The sequence below is a fragment of the Xiphophorus maculatus genome, chromosome 21, assembly GCF_002775205.1.
Source record: "Xiphophorus maculatus strain JP 163 A chromosome 21, X_maculatus-5.0-male, whole genome shotgun sequence".
Taxonomy (NCBI): domain Eukaryota; kingdom Metazoa; phylum Chordata; class Actinopteri; order Cyprinodontiformes; family Poeciliidae; genus Xiphophorus; species Xiphophorus maculatus.
This window is the reverse complement of record NC_036463.1, coordinates 15,049,039-15,070,903: the sequence shown is the minus strand read 5'-3', so window position 1 is coordinate 15,070,903 and position 21,865 is coordinate 15,049,039. Positions and strand designations below refer to the sequence as shown.

The window sequence follows — 21,865 nt, the reverse complement described above, 5'->3', positions numbered from 1 at the left end:
AATTGGAACATTGATCAATATACCTGATGTGTATTTGCTTGATAATTTTGATGATGGCATTTGATTAAATGTAATGTCTACCTCTTGTTTCATAGTCGGTTCCTGGATGGCGTTTTCATGATGTGGAGCACTTTGAGCTGCCTTGTTCCTGAATTGTGCTGTACAAATAAACTTGACTTCAGTGTTGAGTGCATCCCTGACTGACCCTGTTGTTTCCAGGGCGATAAAGACTTCACGCCCGCAGCCGCTCAGGTGGCCCACCAGAAGCCCCAGCCTGGTGTCCCCAAGCTGCCGCCCGCGCAGCACATCAACCAGCACATCCACCAGCCCCGCAAGTGAGTGGGACCAGCAGGCTCCAGCAGCTCTGCTTTTACTCCACCAGCCAGCCTTCCCAATGGAACACGTAGGATGAAGATGGTTCCCAACCAGGGCACAGACCTCTGCTAAATGATCCCAGTAATTTTTTCTTTTTTAAAATTTGCTTCTTGCTTTACATGTTCGAGAAATGTTTCAGCAGCTGATGCCACATGTCAGTGCAAGTATCGTAGAAGTCCTGCTCGTGCCGTGCTGCGTCGGTGCCGCACTACTGTTTCTGCACTTTCATGACCTGACCTCTCCTTCGCAGGGATTGTTCAATAGCTCATCAGTCTTAACTTGAAATATACTGAGCTTTTCTAGCAGCAGGGGATGGGGGAAACAAAAATGATTGTGGGTTTAGCTCTCTTCGAGCTAAAGCAGCCAATCACAACCGAGCAAACCCAACAACCTCAGCGGAGCCTCGGCTCCAGGATTTCTTCCAGTAAACCATATACACCAAACAAATTAATGCAACACATCATGTTGTCACATTTTAACTGCAGAACCAAACAGTGTATCAAAGATAAACAGAGAACGTCAAACTAATTACTGTATAATAGACAGTATTAACCTGTCAGAGCATGTGCAAGCAATTTAAGCGCATTATGTTTGTTCCTGTGTGCCATTTTAATGCAAGAAATCATAGAAAATGGTTTAGTAGATCACAAAATTGAGCAAGAACTTAAAATCAACATTGATGCTATATACTGCTTCTTTGTTGAAAACAAAAAAGACAAGAAAAAAAGCACAATATCTATGATGTCTTAGCATTTGTAGCTTTTGGACCATTACAAAGCCCATTAGGTTTATTCCCATTTAATTATTTCTTACTATTCGTATATAGGCGAGTTTCAATGCCTCATTCCAGTCCGTGTTAAATAACGTCTATTTAATCCACGGTACAGCGGAAATAATGCCAAAAAAAAAGTCAAAAAACCTGAAGAAAACTTCAGCTTTTGGGAAACAACTGAAGGATGCTTTGTGTTTGGTTTAAACATCAAACAAGCCGTTTATTGAGTACAGAGATGAGCTATCAAGTAAAGGTAATAATGCGCTAACATTAGGATAATTACACAACATTCCACGCATCAGTTTGCTAAGAGAATAACACATTTGTTTGGGCTGCAGCATAGAGATTTATTTGCATATCAGCAGCAGAAACCCCATAATTCATATTTAAAGAAATAAAACCAGATCACTGCTATTTTTTTTTAATTACTCATTTTCTTACAATTAGTCAGTTGATGCAACACTAAGGTTTGGGTTTTCAGGAAAAAAAAAAGTATCTTATCATGAAGAAATCATTATCTGTGTCCATGTAATTAAGTTGAAAAGGTTTCAGTTTTGTTCTGTGCTTCTTTTTTTTCTTCTTTTTTTTTAAGTGAATCACTTTAAATGTCAAAATCTTGAGTCATTGAAGTGGACTTGGGTGTTAGGTGTGGTTGTCGTAGTAAATAAAGGTTTGGAATATCTTGAATGAAACCTTCAGCTGGTTTTTATTCATCTGCAACATGGGGAAAACTTTTCACAATTCAGGCCACAGACGTTTAGCACATTACAAAATTTCCAGTTGGATAAAGTTGGGGCATTTGGTCTTGAGGAAAAACTCCACCTCGTCCGACTTGATGCATCATCTCAGGTTTCTCACCTGGAGCATCAGGGCGTCCTGTGGTGAATTAGCGCTCTGCACCGGGGGATAAGGGCTCAGGTGGCGCTGTGAAATGAAACAGAATCATCTCTCCTGGAGCTGTTTTCCCCTCCATACACACACACACGCACACACATAAAGTGTGCACCAGGTGTTGGTGCATGTAATCCATCTTTACACAAGCATCTGCAACCAGGTGTTCTGTCAGCTTATGTTAGGCCAATAAAGCAGTCAGTGCAGGCTGGGGGGGGGGGCGAGCCTCGATCTGCACACTGAAACTCCCCAATAAAGCAGACCCAATCTCCTTGACTGTCTCGTCCTCTGCCAGACCTTATTACGCTGACTGGAAGAAAAGAGTCGGACGACGACAGGCATGCAAAGATGTATGCTCCGCATTACAGAAATCGCCCTGTGCACAAAACAACGAGCCTCACTTCAGTGCTCCGTCTGGGCTTTCTGTCGTTCACCTGGATTTCTCAGGTAGAATGTCAACCGGACCGATCAGTGAACAGAAGAATGATGACATTTATTTTCTGTGCTGTTTAAGAATCGTAGTAGTTTTCACAATGGCAGCGGAGAAAGTGAGCAAAGCGTTCTTGGTCACTCTTCCAAATAATGAATTAATATTAACAGCCGTCTCGTTCAGCTGGGCACTTCTCTCTCCGCAGTGAGAGATGGTTGTTTATGTCGCAGACAATTTTGGGTAAGCTTTATAGTCTTGAACTGGTGCATTAAATACGGCACAGCTAAACATTAGCGATTGGGTAAAATGTAAAATTTAAATAGAATTCACACCTCCAGGAAGGAATCATTTCTCTATAACTGAGGTTCCAGACTCTCTGTACAAAGTGAAGTGTATAACAAGGGCCTTTTTTTTTTTTTTTTTTTACCAGGCTTAACATTTACATTCATACTATAGAAAGGTCCTGAAGTCCTCCCAGAATATTTGAATTTAGTTGTGCAAATAAATATAAGGTCTTTGTCCGTTGAAATTGTTTACAAATTTGTCAGCAAAGAAAGCAGGTTATGTCAGTTTTTCCTTCTGACTCTTTAAAAAATATTAAGAAAAAGCTACAAACTCAAAATGTAATTCAAGTTAGCCTCAGCACCGAGTCATTTTCATTTAGAGCCACTTTTTCACATTAGTCCAGAGTCTACATCACCAACTGTTGGCCATGTGTTCCTGAGGAACATTAAAACTGGCTTCAGCCAGGCCAGGCCAGGCTGCTCTTCTCTGGACAGGAATCTGTCCACCAGCGCTTGGGTTTACTCAATCAGCTGGCAGAGGTGGAAGCAAAGATATTCACTCGGATCCACATATTTTATTTTTACTTTTTCTTGCTTGTGGATACTTTGATAACGCACCTGGGATAAAATGTCAGAGTTATCATGACATTTTGGCTCCAGTTTAACCAGAACCATCTGACACGGTGTTATCCCCAGCTTCGGGCCAGTGCTGCAGCACCAGCTCATGAAGGTGCAAGGTTGGATTTTTTTATTTATTTTTAAAAAACTCAAAGGGAAAGATTTTCTTTTCAGAGCTGCACTCATCCAAGTGTCCTTCACATTTTTTTTTTATCAGCACAGCCTACATTTCCCTCAATGCACACAATTTAAATCTGCTATTTTTCATGCTGATTGCAATGTTAAGACAATCATTTATTCATACTGTTCATTAGGAAAGATCTACTTCATTTTTGATTGCATCGCAGCAATTATTCAACCCTCGCAACCTCGGCAGATTGATGTAACGAATACGGTTTGTGCTAAAAGAAAAAAATTGGTTAAATAATAATGAATACAAGCATAAGCAGAATTTACTTTTTTTTTTTTTTTACAAGAAAGCTATCTTATTGGGTAGTCTACATTTAATCAACACTCTTCCATCACTGTTTTTTAATTAAACTCAGTGGATTTATATTATCATCTCTCTGTTTTCTGTAGTCATCAAATGTTTATCAAAAACAAGAATGTTTACATTATTCTTTATAATTTGATTGAAACTGACAGCAATTGTTGTATATAAGCAAAGAAAATGCTTGGTTCAAAAATAGTTATTTGAAATCAGCCTTTCTGAAAGACGCACAACAGCTCCTTGTGAAATTATTCATACCACATGACTTCTTTCATTTTATCAGTTTATTACCACAAACTTCATTTGGGATTTTTTATCCGAGAAAGCAACACAAAATGGTGTGCTTACAAAGTAAAAAGCAAAGGATACACAATGTATTTTACAAATGTAAATCTCAGAAATGTGGCTTAGATTGTGTGTTGCTTTCTGTCCCCATGAAACAATATTTTAGAGAGCTATGTTTCCCTGCAATTACAGCTTTAAGTCATGTCCTGGTTCTCTCTCTGCCAGTTTTGCACATCTAGAAACTAAAATATATGTCTGAATTTTTAAAAATACACAAGTTGAGTCAATTTGGATCAGAAATACTTGAACAAAATTCTATTCTCCAGTCTTCCAAGTGGATTTGTGTCTGGACAATTATGCACAATAATTGTGTTGGTTTATCACAAGACATGGGACAATTGAAATAGTATGAATACATTTAAAAGGCATTTGTGATTCTCCTTTAAGAATAAAAAATAATATATATATATACTGTATATATAATTAGCATGTTGCCTTCTTCCAAAGCAACCCAGCAGAGGGCGCTAGCAAAGGATTCCCCCTCTGAGTTTTGAAGCCTGGACAAAAGCGATCAGTTTGTGTCCAACCACAGTAAAATCAGGTCACAGCCTGAATCATCACAGTGTGACATAACAGCTGTCACACACTGACAGGAAGGTTATTTTGCTGCATCTAAATTTCACTGAGAAATTTGGGTTAAAGTGGGAGGGTGGGAATAACGGGAGGGGCGGCAGGGAGGGCTAGAGATGGATTGCTGACCAAGCCAGTGACGCTTTATAATCCCAGGCTGGAATCTAAGCCAACAGCTGTTTGAGACACGATGACCTAAATATTATCCAATGCATTCAGTGGCTAATAGGTTTTGTCTCGCTTACTAACGTGTGAATCAGTTTATTTCTCTGCATTATACTAAATAAAAAGTGGAAGTCACGGTAAAGCCAGATGAAATAACAATAAGCGTATCAGAGTTCATCTGCAAATGAATGTCACTTTAGTTCACCGTCAGTTGAAGTTCTGCACGTCAAAATAACTTGTGATTACCGTCCACAGTAGCACGGAGTGTATATTTCAGCACACAGCATTACTTTTATGGATTTCGTTAATCCTGAAATGTGCTGTCTGCTCATCTTTTGTCTTGTTCAGCTGATTTCCTTTGGGCAGTGTCTAAGCACATTGCCACTCTGAATTCAATGAATTTTGTTTGATGAAACCGTTTGGCCGTGCAGAACCCTTGTAACCCCTTAGCAACTCATCACCATGTATATTAGACACACACTCTTGGATGGCACTTAAACCGCAATCGCCGTTAGGAGTAAGGACCGTGAAATTGTGCTCTCAGAATTCCAGCCGATGTTATATTGCAGCTCTGTGTGCTTAAATCAAGCTTATTTTTGCCCCATTATTCTAACTGTTTTAAAGTTCAAGCAGCAAAGTGACCTCATGCGGTTCAATGGCTTGTCTGGTTTAAATCAGAAGCTCAATTTGTCAGAAACGGCTCAGGTTGATACTAACAAAGACTCGGCTGCTAATTTTAGATAATTTCAAAATTTCCAGAATTTTACATGTTGGCTCTAACAGATACGTACTTGGTTTAAATGCCATTTAGCACAGTGAGTAGAAAGCTGACTTTTACTGAAGGTCCTGGCATGAGTCTAGCTGGATATTTGACCACTCTTCTTGTAACAAATGATAGAGCTTATTAAAATTGCTTAGTTTTCTTGTCCGGATGCCATCTTTAGCATAGTTCATAAGTATCCAGAATGGTGTTCAGGTTTTACAACAACACTGAAAGGCTGCAGAACAAAACATTTTTTATGTTGCTACTCACATGGACTAGCCAAATCTGGAGAAAAATGGTCAGGTTATGGTCAGGATGGACAGTTCAGCTGATTGGACACAATAACAGAAAGATGGTTCAACAGAGGTTAAACTTTAAAAAAAGAACTATGTAATAACTGTGTACCAACAGTTAAGCATAGAGGTGGGATCATCATGCTAAAGGTGGACTTATGAAAAAGCTGGACTAATTCTTCAACTTTACATCAACTGAGTCAGAGAGGTTCAATCAGATTGAAATTGGAATACATCTGGTTGTTGCAACAGTTCAGTAATCCAAAACAGTGAACTGATCTGAAGTAGATAAAGCAGGCTAAAATGAGCTTTTTAAACTCTTGTATTAAGCCAAATGGAAAAATTATGGAACAAGCCTGAAGGTCAAGTGTGTCTGAACTAATTTAGATAACTTCACAGTCATGTCCGTAATGACTGTATGTTACTTTTTTGACACTCTCTGTATTGTGATTAAGTTCTGTTTATCTATAAGTAGGCAAAACAGCACTGCTGTTGACATAAAAGGTTTCTTACTTTCAATTGCAACACATTTGATTCAATCATGGTGAGCAAAAAATGTTTATTTCACATCATCCATACCCTGCATACCCCAACGTCACATATCTCTCATTGCATAATAGTTTATCTGAAACATAAATTTGGTTTTGTCTTGTAAACATGTGGTGAATATTTGAATGTTTTATCTGATTTTACTGCTTTAAAGTTTTTTTTTCCAATAATTCTGCCTTGGACTCTAGAAAACATGTATGCAAAACAATGTCCGCACTGAATAAAAATACCTTCAAAAGCAATCATATCTCTAGTACAAAATATATATGTATGTATTCAAAATACATTCAGACTAAGGCTTTAAAGCAATAAGCATTCTAAAAATATATATATATATATCCTGCAAATGCATTTAGGTCCTTGTATTTGTGTTTAAATTTCTCAGCCGACACAAGACGCTTATCCATAAATGTTTCAAAGACATGCTTCCAGAATGTTGCCATCCAGGTGATTCCTCTTTCGAGGCAGGAAGAGATGAACGTGTTTCTGCGGTAGGATTGAATGTCTCTTCATGTCATTTGTTCTAGAGGCTAAAAACTAAAAGTGCATTGCTGATGCGACAACTCAACAACTCATCAAAACAAAGTGTTGGCCGTCCATTTGAAAGCAATAAATATTACAAAATAAATTATCTAAGCACAAGTTAATGTACCAGGTCTGCTGGGTGAGTCTCTGGCCACAATAAAGCTCTCAAAGTAGTGTTTAAGTAAAGTGTCTCTATGTATAATGTGTTTGTTCAAAATATTCCATCCAAATCTTTCTAGCTTCGTGACCTGTCCAGGTGTTGTTGTTGTGAGGATTGAAAAGAAGCTTCCCTGAGGTAATTGTATTATTTCCTTTTCCCAGCTGCGATGTGTCTCCTAGTAACAGCCTCCAGCCTTTTTCGCTCCGCTTCCTCAGCCTTCCTTCTCTCTTCTTTCAGCTCCTTGTAGCGCCACTTGGGGATCTGCAGCAAGTTCCCCCCTCCGTCTTTGGCGCTGCTTTTCCTCCTAACCGGTTCCGGTTCATAGGTGGTAGAGGGGGCCTTTGAAATCCTCACCTTGGGGATGCTTAACCCTGGCCTGACACTGCTCCTCCTCAGCACCATGTGCAGTGGCAGCAGGCTGGTTCTCCGCAACTCCAGGGCCTGCGTGTGAGAGACCGTGCCCAGGCTGGAGCTCCTGTGTCGAGGCACCACTCTATGGACTTGAAGGCTCGACCGGCGGTCCTCTGAGTTCTTTGCCACCAGGGTGACCCGTGAGTTTTGGAAAAGTTTGCGGTGGCTGTCCACCCTGTCGGGGTTGGCGCACAGGAGCTCTTTGGCACGCTGCTTGCGGACAATCTCTGGGACTGCGTAGCGACGTTTGCCCACACTTGGAGGACTGTCGGGACACACCTGAAAAAAAAAAAACTGAGTGTTTTATGATTAGTAGAAATAGCTGTACAGTATGTAGAATAACACAGCACCAGTGCAGAAACATCAGTCATAAATCTGGGTATTATTTTTTTAACAAGGCTCAATTACTCTTTTGTATTTTGCTGTACCGGTAATCCTGCATGGATAAACTGCTTATGGGATAATGACGGAATTAATTATTTTCTGTCATTAATAAGAACAGAGAAATTATTGATAAAACTAAAAGATAAATCAGACCAAGACTTATCCTTTGAAGTCTAATTACCTCAATTCTTTAAGCAGGCAGCAGGAAAACATAAATTTTGAAGGCATGCTGTATATATATCCTTCCTCCTTATGAGCTAATTGAGCCACTTATCACTGTTTTTAAAGTGCCTGGCAAACATATTGAAAGCCCTTGAACATTTTCTTCTTTTGTGACGTTACAACGAGACATTTCAGGGACTTTTTATTGCAACGCAGAAAATTAATGTCATGTGGAGGCAAAATGATTCATGTTTTTCAAAATTGTTTCCAAATAACAATGTGAAAAGTGTGGCAAGAACTTTCATTAATCCTGCTTGGTCGATATTTCACAGAGCCACGCTTCACATATGGCTTCAAGTATGGCCTCTACCAGCTACAAGCATCTAGAGACCAACATTTTTAGTCATTCATATTTGCAGAAAAGCTGAAGGTCGATTAGGATTGATGTTGTCTGACCAGTGCAATTTCTACGTGGTTTGGGGAAATCTTTAAATAGGACTTTTTATGGCTGCCTGTCAACAATAGCCTTCCTCTGTTTGCTAGTCTTTTTAAAGGCCAGATTGGTAGACTGCATAAATAATATTTATTCTATCAACACATCATCTTATCTGAGCTGTGAATTTCTGCAGCTCTTCCAGAGTGACCATGGACCTCTTGGTTGCTCCTCCCATTCATCCTCTCCTTTCAGTTTGTCTGGGTAGGTTTAGAGTGTGTTACTCCTTCTATTTCTTGAATAGATATTGAATACTGTAAGATGTTCAAAGCTTGGGTTATTGTAATATGACCTAATCCTGTTTTAAACATCTTTCAAAAATATTTTCCTGACCTCTCTCCAGTCTTACACTGGTAGTGTTTGTTCTCTAATGTTATCTAAGAAAACTTCTGAGGCCTTTAAAGAACAGCTGTATATGTATACTGAGTTAACTTGTTTTCTTTATTTGACTATTTACTAATTAGGTGACTTCTGAATGCAATTGGTTTCTCTGACATTATTTTGTGGCATCAGAGTAAAGGCAAATTAAATGTACAGCACACCTTTTGATTAATTTTTATTAGTAAAAAAACAAAAACAAAAGCGAACCATATTTACATTCCACTTTACAGTTATTCCCTGCTTTGTGTTGGTCTGTCACATACAATCTAACAAAGCATATTGGAGTTTACTGCAGTAATGTGAAAAAATATGAAAACCTAAGGAGGCGGGCGAACACTTTTGCAAGGCATTGTCTGACTTTAATTTGAAAGCTTTTGCCATTTTTGTGAGGGAAGAATGTAATAAGGACAAGACTAAAATACTATACACCTCGATGAGATATTCTCATAATTTAAACACTCACGGTGCGACACGCCACAGCAATAAAAGGGCTTCTCATGGCAGTAGTAACAGACACCAGGTGGTCGATAACACCTTCATCCTCGGGGTTGGTGACATTTGCGATGTTGAAGACGTTGCGCACAGTGTCTGAGAGGCGCTTCAGACAGCCACGGGGTTCCTGGGCTCTGGCTACCAGGGACGCCAGTGGTGGCCACTCTAGACTAAAGGGAGTATATTTTTATTACAATCCACAGCACATCCACACCAAGCGATTTATATTTAATATAAATGCATTATATAGAGGTTTTCTATATTGCATGGTTTCCTTATAGTTGAGGATTTTGTTCTATGTTTTGTGTCTTTCGGGCCAAGCCCAATGCGTATGCGCAGCACCAAATAGTCAGAGATTCGTCTGGTGTCATTTCTTCTAAAACTGCAGTCGCAATCACTTCTACAAAATCACAAAGCTAAAGAGCTGTCAGCACAGTTCAGTTTATATATAACCATCTGGTGCAGATTGATGTTCTCCAAAATAAAGATGCTGATTTGTAAAGCTTTTGAAATACATCAAGTCAGCTCCTCGGGGGAATAAGAACTGATTTGCATTAAGTTCCCCTCAGGTTTTGATGATACAACCCTGTTGAGTTTGAAAGAAAATGTACACCAGACAGTCAGACTTTTTTTCTTCTTCCTTTGCTTTGAGTCTTGCATACATCCATAATATTTTGTTTATACAAGTGTGCTCCTCACTTTGCATTCACTGCAGGGAGGAATTTTTGCAATATGACACAAGTTTAAGTGTGAGTTTTACCTGTATGTATCATGGTACTGGAAGGGATAGGGCCGCTCCATAAGACGTGTCATCAACCAGGCGGTTTCATAACGACCCGTAAACAAGGCCCATTCCCTGGCAGTCAGGTTCCGACCAAAGTCCCTTGCATTCAGGGAAGCTCCTAGGGGAAGAAGAGGGAGAAGGATGAAGCTTAGTGGACAATGCTTAAACTACAGTGCCTTGCAAAATTAATCATAACCCTTAAACATGTCACAGTGTTATGTTGCAACAGCAAACCTCTGTGGATTTTATTTGTGAGATGGAAACCTAGCACTGCATGTCACAATGAACAAACCTTCTCCGCAGTGAAACATGGCAGTGGCAGCATAATCCTGTGGTGTTGCTTCTCTGTACAATGTAAATGAAAGCCGGTAAAAACTGCAAGGATGGTGAATGGAGCTAAATGCAGACAATGCAAAAGACTTGGAGGGTGTGGAGGTTCTCCTTCCATTACAAAACTAAACATAGAGCCAAAGCTATAAAAAGGTACGTTTTGAGTCGAGGTTTTCAGAATGTAGTACAAATAGCGCTGCTGGAACATGGATTCCCTTAAATCATTCTCAGAAAAAGCGTAAGTGATTAAATGCTCTGTTAGAGATTTTTTGGTATTATCATTTTATTCTTACTTTAGTTCACATTAAGCCTATAGATCTTTGTGATTTTCTGTTTAAAGTGTTCTCTTCTTTAACTGACCTGGAGGTCACTACTGTCTGTTCAACTTTACGAGAAATAGATAACACTAAGTTTCTCAGACCTTAAATCCTTTTGCAAGAACACCTCCTAATTTAGTAACTCCTTGTGAGCAGCCGTATTTTGTTTTCTTGACAGTACTGACCGAGATTTGAACCGGGCTCAGACCTTTGATCAGATATCACATCAGGAACTGGGTTGTTAGATGTTTGGGTTAGAAGCTTTACGACCTCTGTTGTTTTCCTGACTGCCCCCTTGCCTGTTCTTCTTTGACAATAAAAACAGGAGCTTTTGTGAGAGCAGATCAGAATGCTCTGTGGATTGTTCGGAGGAAGAATTGGCAGAGCGTTCTCCTTTTGCAAAAGCTCTACGTAAAATTCATATACGTTGTCTGTGGTTCTTTCTTTTATTTAGGTTCGAAAGGAAAATACCTATCATGCTCAAGCATATTGATCCCTTTTCTAACAGAATTCTTCTCAAAAAAGAACATATTTCAAGATCTCCAAGTTCTAATGGTTAAGAATGACGTGCTCCACTTTCCCCTAGAGTCAAAATGAGAGAATGAGAATTACATCCATCCCCAGCTTTACCATTTTCCTCTTGCAGGCCCAAAAGTCAGTGGGATATGCAAACTGTTGTTCTCAGTACAACCTCACTAATACTAGAACACAAAAAGCCTAATGGAAAACTACAGGCATAGACTTCACAAGACAGTAATATGACAACGTCTTCATTTAGAGGCTTCTTTGGTTCCATCCACCATCGATAATGACTCTTTGAAAAGCTTAAGATTGTGAAAGCTACAGCAGAATTCAAATTGAGATTCATTATAAATTTTTGAGTAAAGTTTAAGCAGCTACATAAGCTGAAGAAACTCTATTATTTTGCATCCACCCAAGGCTGAAAGATATGAAGGGGAGTTTTGTAAGGCTCGTGACTCATGTTCACAGCCAAATCATAAACCTCTCACAGCACTGACTATTAGACCTGTACAAACTAAAGTTCAAAATGGAATCTAGACAGTAAAACATTCCCAAGCACTGTTATTCTGGCAAATTCCATCAGCACTCGTTTTAAAATGATCTGAAAATGTTATTTCCATGTCTTTTAAACTTATTAACAATATTGTTCCAACTGAAATAAGAAGGATCATAATTTAAGGAAGACAATATGAAGAAGACAAAAGGCCATCTGCAACAGTCTCGGACAGAGTGTGCATACATGTAAATGCATATGTGGTATGTCATAAATATATGTCAGTGCTCACCTGCCATCATGAGCGAGCGCACACACTCCACCCTGCCCTGCATGGAAGCTTTCATCAGGGCAGTAAAGCCGTGACAATTTCTTCTCTCTATGTCCAGCCCAGAGTAGTAGTTCAGCAAATAGTTGGTGATTGTTATGTGGCCTTTAAGAACAGAGGAAACAAAATAGCAGGTTCCGCTTACAGATATTAACTGACAATATATTGATATTTCCATGTCTTCTTAAGAGGCTAGGGAAGTACTTGCCCAGCCAAAAATCACATTTGTTTGCAGTGTTTTGTATACGAAGGACCTGGGCCAATACGGATACCGAGGCAACACACTTATCACTTCTGTTCTAGCCCGAGTGGCGCTAAAGCAAACTAGTCTGCGCATTTGTCTGTGTCAGTGGCAGTGCCAAAGTGCCCATTTGTTGCATTTGTGCAAGCATGTGTCAGACAGTACTGTGACGCAGCCTGGAATTATGTGTGTGTTAATGGCTTGTTAATGTGAGACCAATGTGTGTTTGTGTCTGCGTGTTACCTGCTTGCGCTGCGGTGATGAGAGCCGTGTTTCCCTCGCTGTCCTGCCAGTTTACATCCAGGTACGGACACTGAGACAGCGCTATGACGACGTCCACGAATCCTTGGTAACATGCCACCAGCAGCCCTATCTGAGGTGACAAAGTTACAGGAGTAGAGGAGGACACGGGGGTGTAGGGTGGGAGTAGGAGGGAGGAAGGACTAAAGGTTACAATCAGCAAAAAAATATTTCTGGAGGTGAAGCAAAGCACAAGTGCTGACTTCCAGGGTATTGAGAAAATATAATCAAGGCTGTATGAGAGGTAGTCATAAAAGACAAGAGGACCTTTGTGCAGCTTCAGAGAAGTAATGTCTCTGGTTAAATCTGGCATCCAATGTGCTTTCACTGAGAGACCCTGAGGTCAAAGGAAAAACAAGTTGTGTAACCTCATGTTGACATGCACTTTTATGATGTGTATTCATGCCAGTGCCAGCAGAGGTGTCCTCTTACACATTTGTGTGGACAAATGTGTAAATGTTTGTTTTTGAGTGAGAATGTCTGAGCATGGTAACCTGGGCAACTCCTGTAAAAGTTGTCCACTCTCTGGTGGGTAGGTGATCACTGCAGGAAATCAAAGTGGGCTCTTAGCAGACACCCTATAGTTTTACCGTATACATTTGTAGACGTGCCTGCAGAAATATTTTCAGTTTAATCTTAAGAGTCAGTAGGATTTCTGTCATGACTCATAGCTGGCTCTATGAAACGATGCATGATTTGAAGGTCAAAGGTAATGATGAGTGAATTGATTTGCTAAAATTAATGACACGTTGGCAGCCTGTAACGTCACATCTTAAAGACTGTGGCTGCAGATAATCACAGTACTGCAGGTGCCTCTTTGAAGCAAAGTGAATCATGCAGAGTCGATGTGTAGATACATGCAAAGCACTTTGCAAATCATGTTAAACACTGGGGGATATTTGATCTAATGTATAGACAGAAAAATAAGCTAAAGGGGGACTTCATGTTGGTGAAGCTTAAAAGACTGAAGGAAAACTGCAGTGGATATGTTTTCTGTAAATATATCAAGTTGGAGAAAAATAAAAAAATGTACTAAATTCAGACAAGTGATTTGATCGCCTTACAACCCCAAGGCTCAATGTATCTTCATTGGATTTTATGTGACAAACTAGTAAAAAGTAAGGCACGATTGTGAGGTGGTACAAAAATTATTTCAGATTTGTTCTGTCAGGATTTTTTTTCCTTCATTTTTTTAAACAAGCTTCTTTGAGTTCATGCTTCGCAGAACTTCATACACCACAAATGCAGGTGTTTGGAGGCAAGTCTCAACCAGCTTTGCCCATCTAGAGACAGAATTTTTCACACGAGTTCAGCAGAATGGATGAAGGACATCTGTAAACAGCAACACTGAAGTCTTATAATAGATCCTCAGTTGAATTTATCACTTTTATTTCACAGGGCCAGTCAAACAATATGATTTGATCTTAACCAGTAGCTAGTAACACTAGCTAGATCAGGGTTGCTGTCCCAGTTTGTTAAATGGAAATGTACACCGCACCTTTTTAGACCTTCATTTGTAAAAAAAAAAAAAAAAAAAAAACACAAAATGAAAGTCTGGGATTATTTTTGTTCCACTTTACAACTATGTGATGAGTTTTTGTTGGTCTATCACATAAAATTCCAAAATGTGAAAAAAGGTTAAAGCGTGTGCAAACGTAAGGGATCTGATAATTCATAAGAGAATTTTGTCAAAAATGTTTGCAAGACTACCTTTTTGGTTATGTTCATCTAAAATGTCCAAATGAAATACATAAATTATGCCCTACACATGATTTTTTTTAAGACAAACACATTATATATGGTTCACCTATAACACAACCCGAAATGTAAACAAGCAATGATGTCAGCCAGCAGATGATGTAGTAACAGTAATGTCAGCCTGAGGGCAAGGACTCACTGAGACTTCTGGACAGCTTGGAAGACACTTACCTACACTGGCACAGTTTCAAATAATTCTGTTTAGACACTCTCTTGTCTTACTCTCTTTCACACTTTCACACCAACACACACAAACACACATCCTTGGCAGTCCTCCAGCCTTGCTGTGATGTACTTAAACAGCATGCCCTGCAGCACGTCTAGAGCAATCTCCGTCGTCTGCCTTCGCTCTGTTTGCCTGCGAATCTCTCTCACAAACACACATAGAAGTATGTCACCTTTTTTTTTTTATCGTTTCCACTCTGATGAGTTCAACTCAAAGAATTTCTCTTGTCACGAGTTTTTGCACTGTATAGTAGTAGTTGTGTACTGACACAACTCGAGACAACACTCCCATCCCTAACCCCCAAAGCCTCCAGCAACCCCTCCACAAAAAACACAGCAGATAAATCAGGGAGGAATCCAAAAATATAGTTTGTATACCAGCACTTTGTAAAAAGAAACTTAACTTTATTTTCTCATAATCTGATATTAGACTAGATCAAAAGAAATCATGCAAGATAACAGAAAGAAAACTGTAGATGCCCACAAGTAAAGTTCATTCTAGGGTTCCCATTCCAGAGACTTAAAGTTCTATCTGTAATAATGCTCAGAAGAGACAAATATTGTGATGCAAAATGTGAGCCCAGATTCTTAGGGGGGAAAAAAAAGAAAAGGGTGAAAAATGCTGGCGTAAGCTGGTAGGAAAGTGTCCATATTTACAGCGAAACAAGCTCCTTAACATCATGGGGTGATAGGCCACTCAGGAAGCAAGAAACTGTTATTCCAAAAGCAACGTAAAAAGACAGATCACAGTTTGCAAATTCACTATTAAACAAAGATTTTAGGTTTGATCTCAAGAAACCTAAACCAATATCTTTGAGCGTAATGGCCATTGCTACATTAAATAGCATCATGAGGTCAGACCTCTAGGAAGCAACATTTTAGCATTAACATCAGCCAAGAAGATAAAACTTTGCAACAAATAGGCATTCTAAATGGACAGTGATGCTAAACATACCTCCACTGTGGTTACAAATTGGCTATCATAAACTGAAAGGACCAGTCTACATCTGGAACAAATATTATATCCAGTAGGCACAAATACATGGATCAATACAAGCCTGATGTAAATAATGAGAGGAGTGACGATAAACAGGAAACACTTGTACGAGAATAGCAAAAAAGTGAAAGCACTAGAAAAGTGCTTTGTTCTGTACTTCAACATTTCTTGTATCACTGAAGACGGAGGATATAAAATACCTAATAACTACAAATGTTGCTTCCAAACAAGCTAGCTAATAGATAAAAGTATTTCTACCACACATATGTGTGTTAGAGTTTATTTAGAGTTTATCTCGTATCACATCTCTGCTGAACTTAAATAGGCAAATATCAGCCGGTTCAGATACGAGAGTGCCATATTTTTTTTTCAAATAGTTTCTGATTATGTCACTGAATCAATTCCTTCTATGTTTAACTCTGGTCTAATTCCAAGTTCATGGGCATGGTCCTTCCTGTCATTTACTTATCTCAGCTTTCCTGATTATGCTTTTACTGCTTAGATGTAGTTTACCATTTTGGCCAGGCTTTGTTATTATTATTATTATTATTATTATTATTATTATTATTATTACCTTCAGTTTTCAATGGAATTAGAACTCTTAGATACTCCTATGTATTGTGGCCTCAGACTAAAGAAGTTGTAAAGCAGCATCCCGTGGGTATCACTGATCCTGAACACAGTCTATCACAGCTGCCAGAGGGCAACACACAGGGTACATCATGTACAGGTCAGCAATCTATCACAAGGTTAGAACAAAGGGACTGAAAATAAGCAATTTTACCTACGGTCAATTTAGTATCACAGAAGCAACTAACTTGATCCTAAATTGAGTGTACGACTGAGTGCTTCTGTAATAGTCCCAGTCAAGATAATTTTTTATGACATTACAGTGCTTTGGAAAGCAGCGAAAAACTGACCATAATTTGACCCATTTCATCAAAACCATCAGCTGATACCAGATGTTCAGAGATCGCTGAGGCACCAGGCACTGTCACACTATGGAAAACAAATAAAACCCCACCTCTGTTTCAATGCAGAGCTATGCAAATGTGTGAACGGGTCATTGCAAAAAATAAAAAATAATATATATATATATATATATATATATATATAAATATATATATTATCTCATTTAAAGATTTGTTATAACAACATACATGCATTAAAATGTGTGAAACTATGGGTTGAACAAATTATCGTCCCATACACACACAAAGTCGTACACAAGCGCTGGATAATCTGGGGGAATAACCAGCGCTTAGAATAGAAAGGCTTAGTTCTATCAGTCAGAATGACACGAAGAGAAGGAGGGGGAGGGACTGGAACGTTGTATCCGCATTTCATGTTGGGATTGTTAAACTACTTGCAAAAAGAGTGATCCAACACTGGAGTTGCCAAAAACTATTTTAGCCCAATATATTTCTTAAAAGTCCATACATACAGGTGTTGTAAGCGTAAGCACTGGTTGATTTCAACTGGTACTGAAAGTAGTGTGAATCGGAATTTTGGGTACTATTTGTAAATTCAGACCAGAGTTAAATTTGCAGTTGTTGGATTGTAAAGGTTGACTAATGCATGACACCAATCAGGTTTTATTTGCTCATATTAGTAATTTGCCCACCTGTCTTGCAATGACACTCATAGGGAATTTTCATGGGGAAACTTAGCAAATTGTAAGTAACGTGTCAGTTTAACAGCACTCTCTGATGCATGAAAATAAAGGCAAAGGCTAAATGTACTTGAAAATCCTGCTGATTGCACTGAACCTCCACTCCGGTGGAACCAACTGCTTGCCTTGTAGGCTGCTTCTTCTTCTGCCACAAAACATTCTAACTTCCTCCATATTTTCTAAATCAATACTTCCCCACATTTGTTTTGTACGTGTTCAAATTAAACGTTGGTGAGAGCTGCAGACAACTAACATCTCTGCAGACTGCATATCTAGTGACTAAAATGTGACATTTGTTTTAGGAACTGCTGTGGAGACATGCAGGGAAACAAACACTCCATGTTGTCCTCAATCACATACATCTGTAGCACCACTGACACAAATGCACCAGGCCACATTTCTGTCAATACCACCCCGTTAAATGTCTTGCTTTCCGCAGCTGAGCTTTTACATGGCCATATCAAATCTGATGTGTATGACTGTCGCTTTGATTTTTCCACTTGTCTGTATTTGCTCGGAGCATTGTGCTTGCTACCATCTGCAGTGCCAGATTTCTGTTTCTATTTGCCTATGCCTCATTTGTCTCTCTTCCACTTTGCCAGTTGGTTGATTTCTGTGTTGGTCAGCTGATTTTCAGGTTTGTAGCACAAGCTGTGGTTTGGTTTGTCGCCTGTAGTCTCACAGCTCAAGCCTGCTGTGTCAGTTTTAGTATCAGTCAGCATGAGTCATCTGATACTAAAGTATTTTTTTTAAAAATGGTTGTGTTCTGATGGATGTTTCTGTGGGTGGGTAGTGGGGTAGGGAAAACAACATAGAAGCTGCTAAAAGACTTGTGGCCTAATTTAAGCTGATAGCTTTCTGTGTTTGTGTGTCTCCTGTGTTTTGATTAGAGCATGACAACCTAACAAACCGAAGGAGACAGTGTCTTAAACAGAACCACATGTGCCTGTGGGTGTTTACCATTCCGTTTCTCACAGATTATCTGTATTCATTTATTCAATTTTAATATATGCAAATATTGGTGGGAAGCAAAATGTCACACAACACACTGAGTTGAAACACAATGCCGGTTTGCAAGTTAGGGTGAAAAATCAAAATCTGCTCTGAAGTTTCATCAAACAGATGCCAAAATATAGTCCTCGGTGCCTCCACTGCCTGTCAAGTTTCCATCACATCTGTAAAAGTCTAAGTTAATGTCATTTGTTTTATTTATCGCATTGTCACTATTTATTCTTCTGTCCCAGAAAGTATTGTGTAACTAATACTACATACCAATCTGGACCTGGGCATAAACTCAGTAACAAATCCTAACAAATAACTACTTTATAAACGAATCCGCTGAAACTCTGGCAACATCACAAAGTGAGCATCGCTTTGTGGAGTGAGAAGTTTTGGTTGGAGCACACCAATTAGAACTGTATCTTTGCATTGTTGTTCCTCCTCCTAAGTGTTTGTTTATTTATTTATTTATTTATTCGCCCACTGGGTCCAGTTAAAGCAATGCAGGATTTGCTTTTTTTCACACAAATATTTTACTGGCTTGTCAACATGTACAGTATAGAGAAAATGCATGAAAAGCCACAGCAGCAATATCTGGTTACTTGTGCTTTTTAAAATACTTAAAACTTAGTTCAGATATAAGATCCACAGAATGGCACCATATGGGAAAATCTATAAAAGCAAAAAATAAATAAAATAGGAGTAACAGCAATCAAACGAAGCATCTTTCTGGTCCTGTTATTGAGCAACTTCTACCACTAACACCATTAAACAGATACAATTGAATCCAGTAAGAATAGAAGCACATATTTTGTTGTTCTAAACCTAAAGGAATCACACAACCATAGAAAAAGAATGCTGACAGGTGCAAATATATGCATTTGTATTACAAGCAGATAGCTTTGAGCCACAGAATATAGTGGCTAAAATCAAGCTATGAAAAATAATTAATCATAGAAACTAAACATTAGTTACATCAGTTGGTACATGAGTCATTATTATCCTTCAGCAAATGCATTGAATTGCGATTCAAATTGTTTTTCTTTAGATACTATGCTGTTTAAATTATGTGCATGTAGGCATATATAATGTTTGATATAAAAAAAAATCTGCTACCTAATACAGTGTGCTACAACAGAGACATTCATCCATCACTGCTGTTAGATTTATTGCATTATAATGCATGACTGGCTAAATTGCTCTTGAGCAATCTAATAATACCGTACTGTGGATATGTAATGTGCTTACCCAAAAGCTATTACATATTATCTGAATCAAAAAAATTCAAAAATATGATGTTATGTCCAATGTGTACTTTATGTGCACGTGACAACCCAAAGCTCATAAAGGATGCGAAGTTAGACTGAAAATGGGAAGCGATGCGAGTTTGTCTACTTTCCCTAAAATGAGCTGTCATGCATGAATTCATGCACTGTCACTGCAAACAATTTGTGAAATGTTTCAGACTGTGAAGGGGGAAATTGTTCAGATTTGAATTATCCAAAAATACAACGAAAAACTAGGACTTTTTTTCAAAGCTTGAAAGAGGAAGTGCTTGTTGAGTCATCACCCTTTTTGAGCATTAAAGTGAGTCACAGCTTAGCATAGTGTCTTTAGGAGATCCTAATGGTTCGAGTAAAAATATTGTTAGAACACAAATCCAAAACATTATGTTTTATAATGGCATAGCATGTATCTGTTGGTCGGATGTTTTTAGATGGTCTTAGCAAAAGTACAGAAGAATACGCACCAAGTAATTTGATCAGTAATTTGCAAGTGCGTATACCAAGTCCGAACAGGTCGGATGGTGAAGCAAAGGCGGGAACTCTGAAAATATTTGGCAGGAGATGGCTTTCCATGTAAACTAGGCAAGTTTGGGCCTCTTTGGGTATCGCTGAAAGATTTGTTGCAGGTGAAAGGGGAGGTGGAGGGTGTGATGATTCGACATGTATTTGTGCTGGAATGAGGTATCGTGACTTCGTGAAGTACTGGCAGCTTAGGGATGATTTTTCTCTCAAAATCTTAAATAGTTTACAATTTTACGTAGAGTGTTTATTGCACAAAATATTAAACAGTCTTTTCATATTGAGTGTCATAAGTCTCAACACTTCCTGATTCAGCAGGGGCTGATTTTGGCCACTTTACAAATATGTTCTTGATTTGTCAACTGCGGTTGTAAAAGTGTTACCTTAATAAGGACTGAGTGGCATTTCTTGTTGTGACTATTAATATTTTTATAGCTCAAAATATTTTAGTATTCAATATATTTCTGTCTGGCATGAAAGCAAAACGTGAAAAATATGTGATCATTTCTTTTACCCATCCAGCCAGCAACAAGTGGGGGGAGGGATCACAGGGGAAAAATCCCTGATGCATACAGGCCTAGTTATAATTCAGTGGTTACCCAGAGATTTAAAATGCCTTTAGACCGCAGCATCAGTATGATGGAAAATTTTCAGGGTTTTGAAACCGTGTTTTTATAACTTTGGTATATATTTCGATAACCAGCCCATGCCGTATCCTTCTCACATCCTTAGATAACGAATGCCAAGGTTGCACATGACATTCGTTGGATGTAATAAAAAATCTGACCGGATACTTAGCAAAAGTCTGGAAACAAGTAAGTAACCCAGAGCGAAAAACTTTGGCTTAATTATCTCAACACCTTCTGAACCTGACGCTCCTTATAACCACACATGCTGCATTGTACGGCCAAGTTGGAACTAAGTAAGAAACTATAAACCTTTGTAAGATAAACTCTCCCACTGAATGCAAAACTTCAACAAGGATATCAATTTGTTTTTTTCTAATAATTAAAAAAAAAAAAAAACCTACACAGCAACCAAAGGTACTTGTGTGCACGGGTTCTGAGGAGTGCAAGAGACCCGCATGTGCTTCATACCCGGTTATTCCTGTCAGTCTCCTTGACCTCATCTTCCTTCACACCATGTCGTATCATTATCCGGACAATCGCCGCGTTGTTAGTGCAGCACGCCTTGAAAAAGGACAGCGGCTCCGGGCTCTCCGGAGACGGGGAGCGCTCCGAGTCCGCGAACACGTCATCCGGAGGATAGAAAGAGTCGTCCGAGGCGATGCTCCGACAGTCCTCCAAGTCCTCAAAGTCAACCTCCTCGAACTCATCGCTGTCTTCCTCGCTCCCCTCTTCGTCGTCACCGTCCTCTTCGCAGGACCCCAGGTAGTCCTCCTCGGAGTTGGACAGGGGTTCCTCGGTTATCGTCGGGTGGACATGGCCGAAGTTCCCCCCAACTTTTTTCTGCTGCTGCAGCTGTTTGACGCGCAGCGACGAGGCACTTCCTCCATCCCTGTCGTCCGTGATCAGCACCAT

General features: G+C 39.2%; 2 protein-coding genes across 2 annotated transcripts in view; one reads left to right on the top strand and one right to left on the bottom strand.

The window, feature by feature from the left end:
- The window catches only part of dap (death associated protein), a 12,349-nt gene extending 10,515 nt beyond the window's left edge, over nt 1-1,834 (top strand). The window contains exon 4 of the mRNA XM_005803329.3: nt 220-1,834. Within this exon, the coding sequence (XP_005803386.1) occupies nt 220-339 (120 nt within the window). The 3' untranslated portion in view covers nt 340-1,834. The remainder of the gene's footprint in view (nt 1-219) is intronic.
- LOC102231586 (ankyrin repeat domain-containing protein 33B-like) lies at nt 1,562-21,865 on the bottom strand. The gene is made up of 6 exons (XM_005803328.2): nt 21,422-21,865; nt 12,812-12,941; nt 12,292-12,432; nt 10,314-10,455; nt 9,525-9,723; nt 1,562-7,920 (listed from the first exon to the last, which is right to left on the bottom strand). Exons 1-6 carry the CDS (start codon nt 21,863-21,865, stop codon nt 7,375-7,377), a joined length of 1,602 nt encoding a protein of 533 aa, XP_005803385.1. The 3' UTR covers nt 1,562-7,374.